The sequence below is a fragment of the Malaclemys terrapin genome, chromosome 3 (assembly GCF_027887155.1).
Source record: "Malaclemys terrapin pileata isolate rMalTer1 chromosome 3, rMalTer1.hap1, whole genome shotgun sequence".
NCBI lineage: Eukaryota > Metazoa > Chordata > Testudines > Emydidae > Malaclemys > Malaclemys terrapin.
In genome coordinates, this window is record NC_071507.1 from 5,976,362 (window position 1) to 5,989,460 (window position 13,099).

The following is a 13,099-nucleotide window of genomic DNA, read 5'->3' on the forward strand; positions in this document are numbered from 1 at the left end:
GAAAATATTTATTCCAATAAATACAGTTACATTCATACTATAGTCACCATATCTGTTTTCTACTCAATACGTATTAAAATAATAAATGGATGTTTACATATGGGACTCCGCAGATGGTACTTAACTACAAACCACATTGACTATATAAATCCTTTGAAACAAGAACTTAAGAATTACTTTGTCTAAGTACTTTGTGTAAGCATTTATTACATTGTATATTAAATCTTTTCTCTACCCACTTGTTTATACTTGTAACAGTGCATTCTTAAACACCAGAGCCTGAAAACCTGCAAAATCTGTAGAAGTACCTATGTAATGAGAGTATGTAAATAAGAACTGGTCGTGTAGCAAAAATGTCCTACACACTTTTATGTACATTCAGATACAACTGGTGTCAATACAGGTGATTTATTTTCAAAATAGTAAGCACATTTAGCATCTGGTGTAATACAGACAACAGCTCTTTGATCACTGAATTGCCATATTTTATGTTTACACCCTCAAAAATCAGCAACAGCAAACTCCAAACAGATGAAAATCACAAACATATGCAGTGAGTTGACACACTTACTAACAAGTAATTGAAAGGACACTGTCAACATCTCCATGGGCCAAAATCTGAACTCCATTTTAATCTAGGGTGGAATGTCTCCAAATGCTAAATATATAGGGTAAAATTCTGATCCTCTTTAAGGCTATGGCAAAATTCCCATTGATCTCACCGGGGCACAGATTTCACCCACAGGCTGGGATTCTCAAAAGAGCCTAAGGAAATCAGGCACCCAAATCTTACTGAATTTCACTGTGACTTTGGTACCCAGCTCTCACAGGCTCCTTTGCAAACCCCACCTGTGTTTTTTTAAATTCTCCATTCTTGTCAAGAATCTATCCTGTGTTTTCTTTGGCCATGTCTACACTTACCAGGGATCGACACTGCTGCAATTGATGCAGCAGGGGGTCGATTTAGTGTGTCTAGTGAAGAACTGCTAAATCGACCGCAGAATGCTCTCCGGTTGACTCGGGTACTCCACTGGAACAAGAGGAGTAAGGTAAGTTGATAGGAGAGCATCTCCTGTCGACGCAGTGTGGTGTAGACACCGCAGTAAGTCCATCTAAGCTACGTCGACTCCAGCTCTGTTATTCACGTAGCTGAAGTAGCGTAACTTAGGTCTACTTACCCTGGTAATGTAGACAAGGCCTTAGATACACTAACAGATGTCATGTGCTCCCTCTGCTGCTCTGTCACAGTCACTGACTACAGCTTCCCCCAGTACTGTGCATATTCCCACTTATATCCCACATGATGCCAAGACACAGTCTGAAAAGGATAGGAACTGGAATGGTTTCTGCTACTCGAGAAACAGCAAAATAAAATGACAGGTTTCAGAGTAACAGCCGTGTTAGTCTGTATCCGCAAAAAGAAGAACAGGAGTACTTGTGGCACCTTAGAGACTAACAAATTTGTTAGTCTCTAAGGTGCCACAAGTACTCCTGTTCTTCTTTTAGCAAAATAAAATGTTCATCAAAGACAGACATTGGCAGGGAAATAAACCACAAGCTTCTAGGAGTTTCTTGCTAATGACGGAGGGTAAAAAAAAAAATCTATTAAAATCCCTGGATATGATTTCAGGTGAGGGTGTCTTTATGAACATCCAGGAGTAGCATTTTGGAATAGTTACAGCCATGTGTGGGTTTGCATCACCCTTCCGTTTTCTCCTCACTTTTCTTTGTCTTTCACTGTCTGAGGGTGCAGCAAGAAAGGAAGCAGGGCTGCAAATTAGCGTACAGCTGCAGGGACGGTGCAGTCTTGCATCCACCCCTGCAATTTCTGATTTCTCCAGGCAGGATGATTCCATGCGACTGCTGGGCCTTACCTGGAGATTCAGGCTTAACCTTGCACCGAACAAAAATTAATGTATGGAAAATTAAAAGCCATTTTGTAGAAACGGAATTTTAAACAGAGTGTGAATGGGGATGAGATAGAGGACCTTTCGTTGCTAGATTACCAGTTTCAATCCAGTCTGGCTCAGTCACTCGCCGAGTGCTGTTAAGTTATTTACATGAATGAGCTTGTCTTTTACCGTGTGCGTCTATAGCATCTAGCACAATGGGGTCCTGATCTCGGGGGTTCTGTGTGCTCCATAACATAAACAACAACAAGCTTGGTGCTCTCAGTCTCGAGGAGTAAATATTCACATTGCCATAAATCACCACCATAACCAGCAATAATTGGCAACCATGTTGGCAGTGTGAGCCAAGGAGATCGAACTCTTCCCGCCCCCCGCCCTTAGAACAGATTCCCGTAGAGATGAAGTTTGGCCTTGCTCTACCTGTTCTATGGCTAAACATAGGACCTGAGTCCCCAGAGCTATCAATCTGGGACTTGTCACAGGTACTGAATTCACACATAAGGAATTTAGGGGGCACGTACCAGGCACTTCAACACACACACACACACACACACACACACACACACACAGTGAGGCAACTGTTTACCACAGGGGTGGCCAACCTGTGGCTCCAGAGCCACATGCAGCTCTTCAGAGGTTAATATGTGGCTCCTTGTATAGGCACCTGTGACAATGTACCCCATAAGGCTTTATAGGGGAGGTGCTCATAAATGTATGTATGATATAACTGGAATAGGGTTTTGCTACATATGCCATGTAACATATCTATGTAAAGATTAGATCTACTGGTTATGTTCATCCTAGTTGTATGCAGGCACCATCTGGGTGTTCAAAGTTATGAACACTGGCTGTATAATTGCTTGATTTCTAAGTAGCCTTAGTTAGAACATTTGGTCACTTCTTGGGAAAGGAATGTGCAAATTAGGTGCTCAATCAGGAAGCGCTTAACAGACAAAAGAGCTTGGAAGACTCCAATCCACATAAGAAGTCTACCTGAGGATGTTCAAGGTAGCATGTGGGTAATGGCTGCTACCTGCAAGTCCTGAGTCATGCATGGGCATGTGACTTGCCCATGTGATTCCGATCTCCATTTTGTGACTGGATTCTACACAGGGTGAGGAGGGGGTCTCCACCCACAAGAGAAATTCTATTTAAACCCCTGGGAGACCCCTCCATTTTGTCTTCAGCTGGCTAAAGAAGGAGCCTCTCCACCCCCCAGGATACTTGAAGAAAACTGGAACAAAGGACAGTAACTACAGGGGGTGTGAGTGATTGCTGGACCCAGGATAAAAGGAGATTAGTCTGTAAAAGGGAGCATTCTGGAACTGGTGAGGATCTTATCTGTATTTAGTTTGATTAGACATAGATTTACACATTTTATTTTATTTTGCTTGGTAACTTACAATTGTTCTGTCTCTTACTACTTGGAACCACTTAAATCCTACTTTCTGTATTTAATAAAATCACTTTTTACTTATTAACTCAGAGTATGTATTAATACCTGGGGGAGCAAACAGCTTTGCATATCTCTCTATCAGTGTTATAGAGGGCGAACAATTTATTAGTTTACTCTGTATAAGCTTTATACAGGGTAAAACGGATTTATTTGGGTTTAGACCCCATTGGAAGTTGGGCATCTGAGTGCTAAAGACAAGCACACTTCTGCAAGCTGTTTTCAGGTAAACCTGCAGCTTTGGGGCAAGTAATTCAGACCCTGGGTCTGTGTTGGAGCAGACAGGAGTGTCTGGCTCAGCAAGACAGGGTGCTGGAGTCCTGAGCTGGCAGGGAAAACAGGGATAGAAGTTCTTGGCACATCAGGTGGCAGTTCCCAAGGGGATTTCTGTGATCCAACCCGTCACAGCACCGACTCCGGGGATGGAGTTGCAGGTGCCAACTTTCCAATGTGCCGGGGGGTGCTCACTGGTCAACCCCTGGCTCTGCCACAGGCCCTGCTGCCAATCCACCCCTTCCTGTCCCCTCCCCTGAGCCTGCCGTGTCCTTGCTCTTCCCCCTCCCTCCTAGAGCCTCCTGCACGCCACAAAACAGCTGATCGGGAGGGAGGGGGAGGCACTGATCCCCGGTGGCCGGGAGGCACTGGGAGCAGCGGGGAGGGGAGCTGATGGGGAGCGGTTGAAGTTATTACTGTGGCTCTTGGGCAATGTACATTGGTAAATCTGGCTCCTTCTCAGGCTCAGGTTGGCCACCCCTGGTTTAACAAGACAATCATAACACTGAAATTTGTCAAAACTTTCACATTTTCTCTGCAGTTTACAAACCTTTTGGCTGTCCTGTTGCATAACAAACAGACATTTACCCTGTCTAGTCAATGAAGTGTTCTATACTACTTTCTGCAATAACAGTCACTATCCTTTGTTAGTCAGTGCCATGTAAGACAGTGGGTAACAAGGACTTTCTTTCGTGTTTTCTTGGCTTCAGTTCATGCTCTCTTATTATTTAGCCAGTTATCCTCTAAAACAATCTACTAATATTTATAGATTAGTAATATTTATACTAGACTTAAGGTGGCTGGCAGTCTAGGTACTTATCTAAGCCAAGAAACCAATGGAAGTCAACCCTATCCAACCTTGGCAAAGGGAGATGATGATGATGATGATGATGAATATTTATACCATATTTAATCAAGAAAATCCTTATGGACGGTTACTTATTTTTAAGGATGGTCTAGCAAACTCTACTCAAAACATAACATAATACAATCTTACCTGCTAATACAGTAGAAAGCGATGAGCCTGAATAAATCAGCAAAACTTATTCCAGAGCCCTCCAAAGAAAAGGCTGCAAAGAAAGATTATGAAAAAAACAGATCAGTCTTTCAATGCACATTCCAAGAAACCAGGCTTAATATAAACACTCCTGGCTTTTGCACAGCGTACGTAGTAAGGAGTTTGCAGCATCTAAGTGACTACTGTTTTGTTAATCAAAAACAACTGTGTGGAGGAGTATGTGTCTCGGTCAAAAACATTCTAGTAAACATACTGATAGTCTGGGCGGTGGGTTTGTTTTTTTCATTCCAAACATGTTCTAATCCTTGGGAAATGAATCAAAGGAGATTAAAATTGCACAACTTCTAACAGAACAGCCAGTCAACAACTGAGACCTTGTGTTATTCATAGTACTAATATAGACAAGTTAATTAAAAACCTCTTTCTTTCTTTCTCTTGGCACCCATTTTTTGCCTCAATTACATTAGCAGCAATACAGTAACCACTAGTAATGATAGGTGGCAAATCTATGAATCATTCCCCTTTTAACAAAGCTCTCCAACCAAGTCTGATTCATACTAATGCTTTGTGATGGCTATTACAAATTGTTTAGCTAAATATTTTTTTTCTAATAAAGCTGCACTAGAACTTTTCTAAAAATTCAAAAATTGTTATTTTAAATGCACAGAAATAATAAAGACCTTTCCCATGTAATTTCCACCATGGTTTTGTATTGATATCAATACATGTTTACAGACCACGGATAAATACAAATACAAGCTGGTGCAACTCCATTGACTTCAAACATGGAGCCAGCCATTCCTGTCAGTAGTAAATGTCACTCTGAGTAAAGAAGCCATGTAAGTAAAGATTCAGGGGAATCGTAATGGATAAACATGAGAAAGAAAAAAAGCTCAATCACATAAGGACACCATAAAAAGATAAAGGTCTTTATATCTTTTCCTTCACAGATCATTCCTGAAGAAGGCTGCTTAGCTGAAACTCCGTTGCTCAATTTCAATCCCAGTTTTCAGCATGTTGTTAAGATAACCCCTTTGCTCTATTTGCAGCTTCCAAACTGTGCTACAATCTGAGGAAGATACAGCTTCCTATTTTTATTCTGAGTTTTACCTAGAACTGTTTTTCACACCCTCTTTTCATAGAGATCACTACAGCTTTGTTTTGAAACTTACTGGAACCCAGCCTATGTTTTATTTCTAGTAACTAAGGGTATGGCTTCACTACCAATGTTAAAGCACTGCCGCGGCTGTGTAGTCAAGGCACTAGCGCTGGGAGAGCGCTCTCCCAGCACTGTAAAAAACCCACCCCCATGAGGGGAGGAGCTACCAGCACGGCTCCCAGCGCCGGTGCACTGTCTACACTGCCATTTTAAAGTGCTGAGACTTGCATCGCTCTGGGGGGTGTTTTTTTCACGCCCCTGAGCGAGAAAGTTTCGGCACTGTAAAGTGGCAGTTTAGACAAGGCCTTAGACATGGAACAAATAATACTTGCATCATCATGAAAACCAAGGATTATTAGAAATGTTTCTCAATGGGGTTACATTTCTGATCCCGTGATTGGTGAAAATTGTTCTTAAATCTGAGAAACAAATGACTAAAAATAATACATAAACCCAGATTCTCCTTTGTGCCCAGGGCAAAGATGTGCCAGAAGAGAAGTCACCTGGTGGAGGGTGATGGTGGCATTATCAGGGAAGGACAATTTTAAATTCTGGTGGGGTTCTATGGAAGCCTCACAAGTGGAGACTGCCTATAACAAGCAGTGAGGCCCCCATTCAGCATGGTACTTATGCACATGCTTTAACTTTAAGTATATGAGTATTCTAATTGACTTCAGTAGGACTACTCCCTTGCTTATGGCAAGTTAGGCATATGTTTTTAAGTACCTCATTGAATCAAAGCCTTAATCTGCACAATGCCCACCCTCTCCAGGGCCAGCCCCACTCACGTGAAGGTCTGCCCAGATGGCTTTGGAATCCACAGCAGACTGTGGGTTGTAGGCAGCTTGCACTGTTATTCCCCTGACTCTGGTTGATTTTTTTTTTTGCTGCTTACAGCCTAGAGCCCAGACACTGGGTTTCACCGATGCAAAGTGAATCTGGCCCATACAGTATAGCAAATGACTCCCATAATACATGACTTACTATATGTGCTTTCTTTTATTGCAAATTCCTTGAGGCGAGATCCAAATTCATTGGGTAGACGGAGCGATAGGACTTTCTTCTGCATTCTTCTGGATTTCCTAACCAGAAAGATCTATCAAGAGGGGAAAAGAAATAAAACTTTAGAAATCTTTGTTATAGATGTTTTTCATAGATTAAGGCCAGAAAGGACCATTAAAATAATCTAATCTGACCTCCTGCATAACACAGGCCAGAGAACTTTCCCAAAATTCCTAGAGCAGATCTTTTAAAAAAACATCCAATCTTGATGTAAAAATTGTCAGTGATGGAGTATCCATCATCACCTTTTGTAAATTGTTCCATGGTTAATTACTCTCACCATTAAAAATGTATACACCTCTACCTCGATATAACACTGTCCTCGGGAGCCAAAAAAATCTTACCGCATTATAGGTGAAACCGCGTTATATCGAACTTGCTTTGATCCGCTGGAGTGCGCAGCCCACCCCCGCCCAGCACTGCTTTACCATGTTATATCAGAATTCATGTTATATCGGGTCGTGTTATATAGACGTAGAGGTGTACCTCGGTTCCAGTCTACATTTATCTAGCTTCAACTTCCAGCCATTTGATCGTGTTACACCTTTCTCTACTAAACTGAAGAGCCCATTATTAAATATTTGTTCCCCATTAGATACAAAGAGCTCCATCTATTTAGTTTATCACTACAGGCATGTTTTCTAATCCTTTCATGACTCTTGTGGATCTTCTCTGAACCTTCTCCCATTTATCAACATCCTTCTTGAACTGTGGGTACCTGGATACAGTATTCCATAAGTGGTCACACAAGTGACAAAAACAGAGGTAAAATAACTTGTTTACTCCTACTTGAGACTCCCCCATTTATGCATCCAAGGATTGCATTAGTTCTTTTTGGCCACAGTCACACTGGGAGCTCATGTTCAGTTAATTATCCTCCACACCACATCTTTCAGAGTCACTGCTTCCCCGGATACAGTCCCCCATCCTGTAAGTGTGGCCTACATTCTTTGTTCCCAGTGGTCTATGTTTATATTTAGCTGTATTAAAATGCATATTATTTGCTTATATCCAGTTGATTAAGTGATCTCACTCGCTCTCCATTACTAACCTGTCTTCTTAAATCCAATAATTTATGGTGGAATTAAACTACATCTTTTAGAAAGATCCCATCTTCATTTTAAAAGACAAAGTGACAGAGTATCCACTAATATCCATCTGTACGCTGCTTCAATGGTTAAATTACTCTCACTATTAAAAAAAGTGAGCTTTATTTTTAGTTTGAATTTGTCTAGCTTCAACTTCCAAAACACAAATGCAACACAAATATTTGAGGATGTAAATAGCTATAATCAAGAATGCAAATTTCAATCCCCAAAATATGTTTAATAAAGTGTAAATTTTGATTTGATTACAGGGATAAGAGAGTTGAAAAACTAAATCTGGGACAGTCAAAGGAATTTAAGTGAGTTAAGGTGTCCAATTCCCACCAAAATTCACTTCAATTGAAGGTTTGTTTTTTTTAAATGGATTTATAAGCACTTTTCTGCTCCCCTCCCAATGTTTATAAGGGGCTTTTCATCAAGAAAGAAACTAACTTTGGTCCCATTCTTGCAAGCTGCTTTTCACATATTTGAGGAATAATCCATGTAAGTCAACAGGGCTCCACATGGACACTGAGGTCCACCCACATGGCGCTCATTGAAGGACTGGAGCCTGACTGTAGAAGGGAAACAATTACACGGACTGTACACAAATGCTGTCACTGGCACAAACTAAACAAAAGGAGGAAAAATGGTTTTCTACTAACTGTTTTCAGCTTAGGCACAGTATTACTCATAATAATGGAAGATCAACATTTTCAGACAGAAATGAGCTATTCAAATTGATGATGCCCCTTTTAGGCCTTAGGCCAAGTGTGATGTGCTGATATTTAGAAAAATATTTTTGTTTGCACTTGTAAGCCTAGCAGGTCAGATTCTTTCCTGCACAGAGATCTGCTGAGGGTAGGAGAAAGATGAGGTGCTATCAGAGAGCCAGACAAGGCTCCCCAAATTAACACACTGCATCTAATCCAGCTCCAGCACAGGCTAGAGAGATCTGGAGTCTCAGAGTCCCCAAGGCCCATACACCAGCCAAGAATTAATGGAGTGCAACTGCACTCCACCCTGCCCACTCCCACCTCTGACAAGCCCCCTGGGCCAGGAGGTGGGGTGCACCTAGAGAACAAACTGGCTACTCCAGCTTTACACTAGCCGAGAGCTCCCTCGCCTAGGGAGAATTTTTACCTGGGCCCAGGGTCCGGCCCAGCAAATCTAATAATAGTGTGAGCCATTGGTCAGTGTGCGTTACAGGTCCCTCCTCTGTGCCTGATCCATAGAAAACATGAGTCTTCTACAGCCCCAGCTAGAGAGGCAGGGCTCTGTAGCTATATCAGCTCATGTTTTTGGCCCTAGTTCAATCCACAAAGCATCAGCCAAGAGGGTGGCTATCACATAAGGGGGATGTCTCATCCCAGACTCGAACTGCTGAGGCCCTAAGGAATGAGCTTCCTTTTATGTATGTAACCCACTGGGGAGCGTGTGCTACCTTAGGAAGAGAGACTGTAAATAAATTAAAACATGATGAAGATTTGTCTCTTACTCCAGGAGGCTGGGACTGCAGAATTTCCACTGCTTCAGCATCATTCAGGCCAAGCTGTAGCCACACAGGATGGGTGTGGAGAAGTTTATCTAGTATGCTGAGTTTATTGGAGAGGCTGTCATAGCCAGAGTCCCGGGGACAGCCTTTTAAGTCCTTTTTCTCAGGACAGACATTATCCATGTCCTTTACTAGGCTATGAGGAAGAGAATTAAACAACAATTAAAATGTAGGCAAGTACATTTCTCAAAGAACAAACAATTCTACAAACAGGGAATTCTCTTAAATAACCACACTGTGGGTATCCCCCTTACTAGGTATTTCTGCTGTTGAGATTTCATATCACTAGTACTGACCACAAATTCTCTTTAAGAGCAAGTTACAGTACATTACTGTCTGGTGGATAATAGCCTTTTGAAGTCCAGCAATTAACTACAAGGAAATACTATACACACCCATATGCATGCCTGTCTATATTAAGTAGGGTATTGTTTTTAAAATCCATTCCTCTCTTATGTTCATGTTAAGAGTTTTATTATTATTATTATTATTATTCAGATATTTTTATTCCCATCTGGATCCCAAAAGTTAGAACCTGCAGAAACCTTGCCCCACTCAAGTCCATTCAAAATGCTGCTCAGTCCGTGGCACTCCCCTCTTTGCACCACTCAGCTGGCACTCCCTTTTCCTCCACATGAAACACCAGCTTCTTCTCTTTGCTGTTAAGGCTTTTCATGACTTAGGCTCCCCCTAACTAGCCACTCTATTAATCTAATGCTCCTGTCACTCAGCTTCTCCTTCAAACACCTCTCTGCCTTCTCCCTTGGTGACCCTTATGCATGGGAGAAACCCTTCCAAAAAAATTCAGACGATCCTCCTTAAGACTCACCTTGACTATGATGCCTACAATATGCTGCCAGCTGACCACAATGAGCTGTGACTGGCTTGTTTCACCAATCCCTCATCCTCCCATTTACCCATCTGTTGTGTTCTAACATAATCAGACTGTTTGCTCTTTGGGGCAGGGACTACTTTTGTCCTTCCTGCGTGTACAGCGCCAAGCACAATGGGACTCTGATCCTAACCACGGCCTGTCGGTACTAACGTAATGCAAACAAACGTGGCCTGCATTTTAAACCCACTTTCTTCCAGCTTCTCTATCGAACATTTTACCGTGTGTCAAAGTGAGGCCTTTCATCACTACCTTTAAAATGTCCTTGCCTCACAATTGAAAGTAAACAGATAAATCGATGTATAAAGTTTAAAGTGCTTTGGTTTTGACACTTAATTCTTTCCAAGTAGGGAAAGAAGGCAGAAACTGGCCCTAAAAGGAGAACTTGGCAAGCTATCCTGAGTTAAATTTATTTAGTGGCGGGGTAGCAAGTTATTAAAATGCTTGTTTAACTGAATAATAACAGCACGCACTGGGGCTGCTGATACTACATACTAAAACCATGTGCTTGCAAAGAAACAAAATGAACTCAGCACTGTATGGTTGTTTTATTCCAATTTTCTTCATCAATTCCAAACTTTTGAACACGGAGTATGGCTTGCGCATAAATGTCTGCACTCCTTCCTTATTTCCCAACTAAAGAACATCCTGTGATTCTTCCCTTATTAGAAAGAATTACAGAACTGTTACTTTGGTAACTGATCTCCTGATGCAGAAATTAGACCAGGCACAGGAAAACTCTGAGCACAAGTGCTGTATGCCCTAGAGATCAAGAGCAGAGATGTTCTGCCTCCGAATGAGAGAACATGGCTCTCAATCCTACCAGTCACACCAGACTACGTTGTGACTTTACGATCTGCCCTGAGTATGAAGGTCTGGCACGTAGCTGTGCCACCCCAGGAGCAGATCAGGGACCAAATTGTAGGTCACATTTTCTCCATGCTCACTGCTTGTTCTGAAGGGGGAGTAAGTTGCTTCACCCCTTTTCATGGAGCAGCTCGTTCTCCACTATGCACCCCGCCAGCTACTCCAGTCAGAACAGGAGGGGCAGAGCCACGCCCCACACCCCATTGCTCCCCCACTCCCTGCCTACTTGTTCACAGTCAGGACAGCTGGACAAACAGTCCCGGGTTCTCCCTACTATGATCAAAGTCTGAGAAGGGAAATTGGGGGGGAGTGGGAGGAGGGATGGGGACTTACTCACTCTTATTGCATGGCCAAGTAAGAGCTACAACAGTCATTAAAATTTTCTATTACCACAATGTGTCCAATCATCACCTGCCTGGCTTGCATTTCCCCATTCCCCTACCCTCCATCTCTGCTTGTTACATTAGAATACAAGCTATAAGTAGAGACAGGCCCTTTTATATTTGCAAAACACCTAGGCTGCTGTTGGTGCTACCAGAAACAAATGATAAATTATAAAAAGTTACAGAGATGTGTGTGAGTGTGAGTGTGAGAGAGAGAGAGATTTACCAGTGGATTAAAAGCAACTCAGATCTTAATGCTTCCAAACGCATGGTCATACACGCTCTTTATGCTATATGTTAGAAGATTAACCTTGACACCTACTTATTTCAGCCAGAGTGTGTTTATCAAAAGCTCTATCCACACTAACCATTCCACATGCCAGGTACAGGAAGGAACATAGTATAGGTGTCCACACCTCCATGACCTAGATACACAAAATTAAACTGCAGAAGCTCACTGCAGCGGTTTATGTTGGCCTCTCACACAGAGAGAAGATTACGGATACACCAGTGTAAAGTGTCTTTCCACACCTACCAAATGCTCTCTCTTATTCACATGAACTAATGCTTCAGAGCAGGGTCAGCAGTGACTCATCTTATCAACCCCACACAAGTTAATTTTTAAAATGCATTACATTTTACTATTTAATGATTCTCCCGGTGTTTTATAAGGCGGTCTTCTGTTGATATTCAAGACTAGTGCCAAGTAAACCAGAAAACCAAAGCCAACAAAAATCTGCATGGAAGTTCTGTAGGTTTGAGATAAAACTATTATAGATTCTGGTATGTTTTGCACTGATTATGTTCAAATCCCCCTAGAAAGATTTACATTCTCCCTAGGTTTCAGCATAACTCACATGGGAACTAAAGAAAACCAGACATTTTGCCTAGTTTGTTTATGTTCATGAAACCCCACAATTATGGAGGAAATACTTGGAAGGTAAGAGCTGAAATGAATAATTAGCTGTATCCTAACTACAATTAACTCATGGTAATAAGTCCACAGCGCACGTTGAAACTTGTAATCAGTATGATCTACTGCCTGTAAGCAGAGGGCTGGAATGTGTGTCCACATCCACGTGCACACCTCTGCCACCCAATGTGTCTGTTTCCCCTGGGTTTGTCAGCTATAGTGGCTTTTCGTCAGTTTCTCAATCCCCTCTGGATCTCTTGCTTTGACCCTGTAACCTGCACTCCTGACTCTGGTTTTTTCATTTTTAGTCCCCCATAATCTGTTCATTTAAGGCCTCTGCAGGCCCTTCTTTATCTGGAGCAGGCCTTTAGTTGCTTGTGTCATCGCTGCCCATCACTGCTTAAGCTCAGATGACTTGCTCCGGCAGTAAAAATACAGACCACCTCCACATACAGTATTTCTCTTTGTTAGGCCGGGAAGTGACACAAAAAACCCCAAACCAAAACAACAGGATTTTGTTGTGCTTAGC

The 13,099-nt window shown here is 42.1% G+C and overlaps 1 protein-coding gene across 4 annotated transcripts in view; it reads right to left on the reverse strand.

The window, feature by feature from the left end:
* The window catches only part of RIN2 (Ras and Rab interactor 2), a 114,370-nt gene that overhangs the window by 29,747 nt on the left and 71,524 nt on the right, over positions 1 to 13,099 (reverse strand). For all 4 annotated transcript variants that reach the window (XM_054024004.1, XM_054024002.1, XM_054024003.1 and 1 more), the window contains 3 exons: positions 9,459 to 9,651; positions 6,798 to 6,909; positions 4,634 to 4,706 (listed from right to left, as the gene is read on the reverse strand). In XM_054024004.1, the coding sequence (XP_053879979.1) occupies positions 4,634 to 4,706; positions 6,798 to 6,909; positions 9,459 to 9,651 (378 nt within the window). The remainder of the gene's footprint in view (positions 1 to 4,633; positions 4,707 to 6,797; positions 6,910 to 9,458; positions 9,652 to 13,099) is intronic.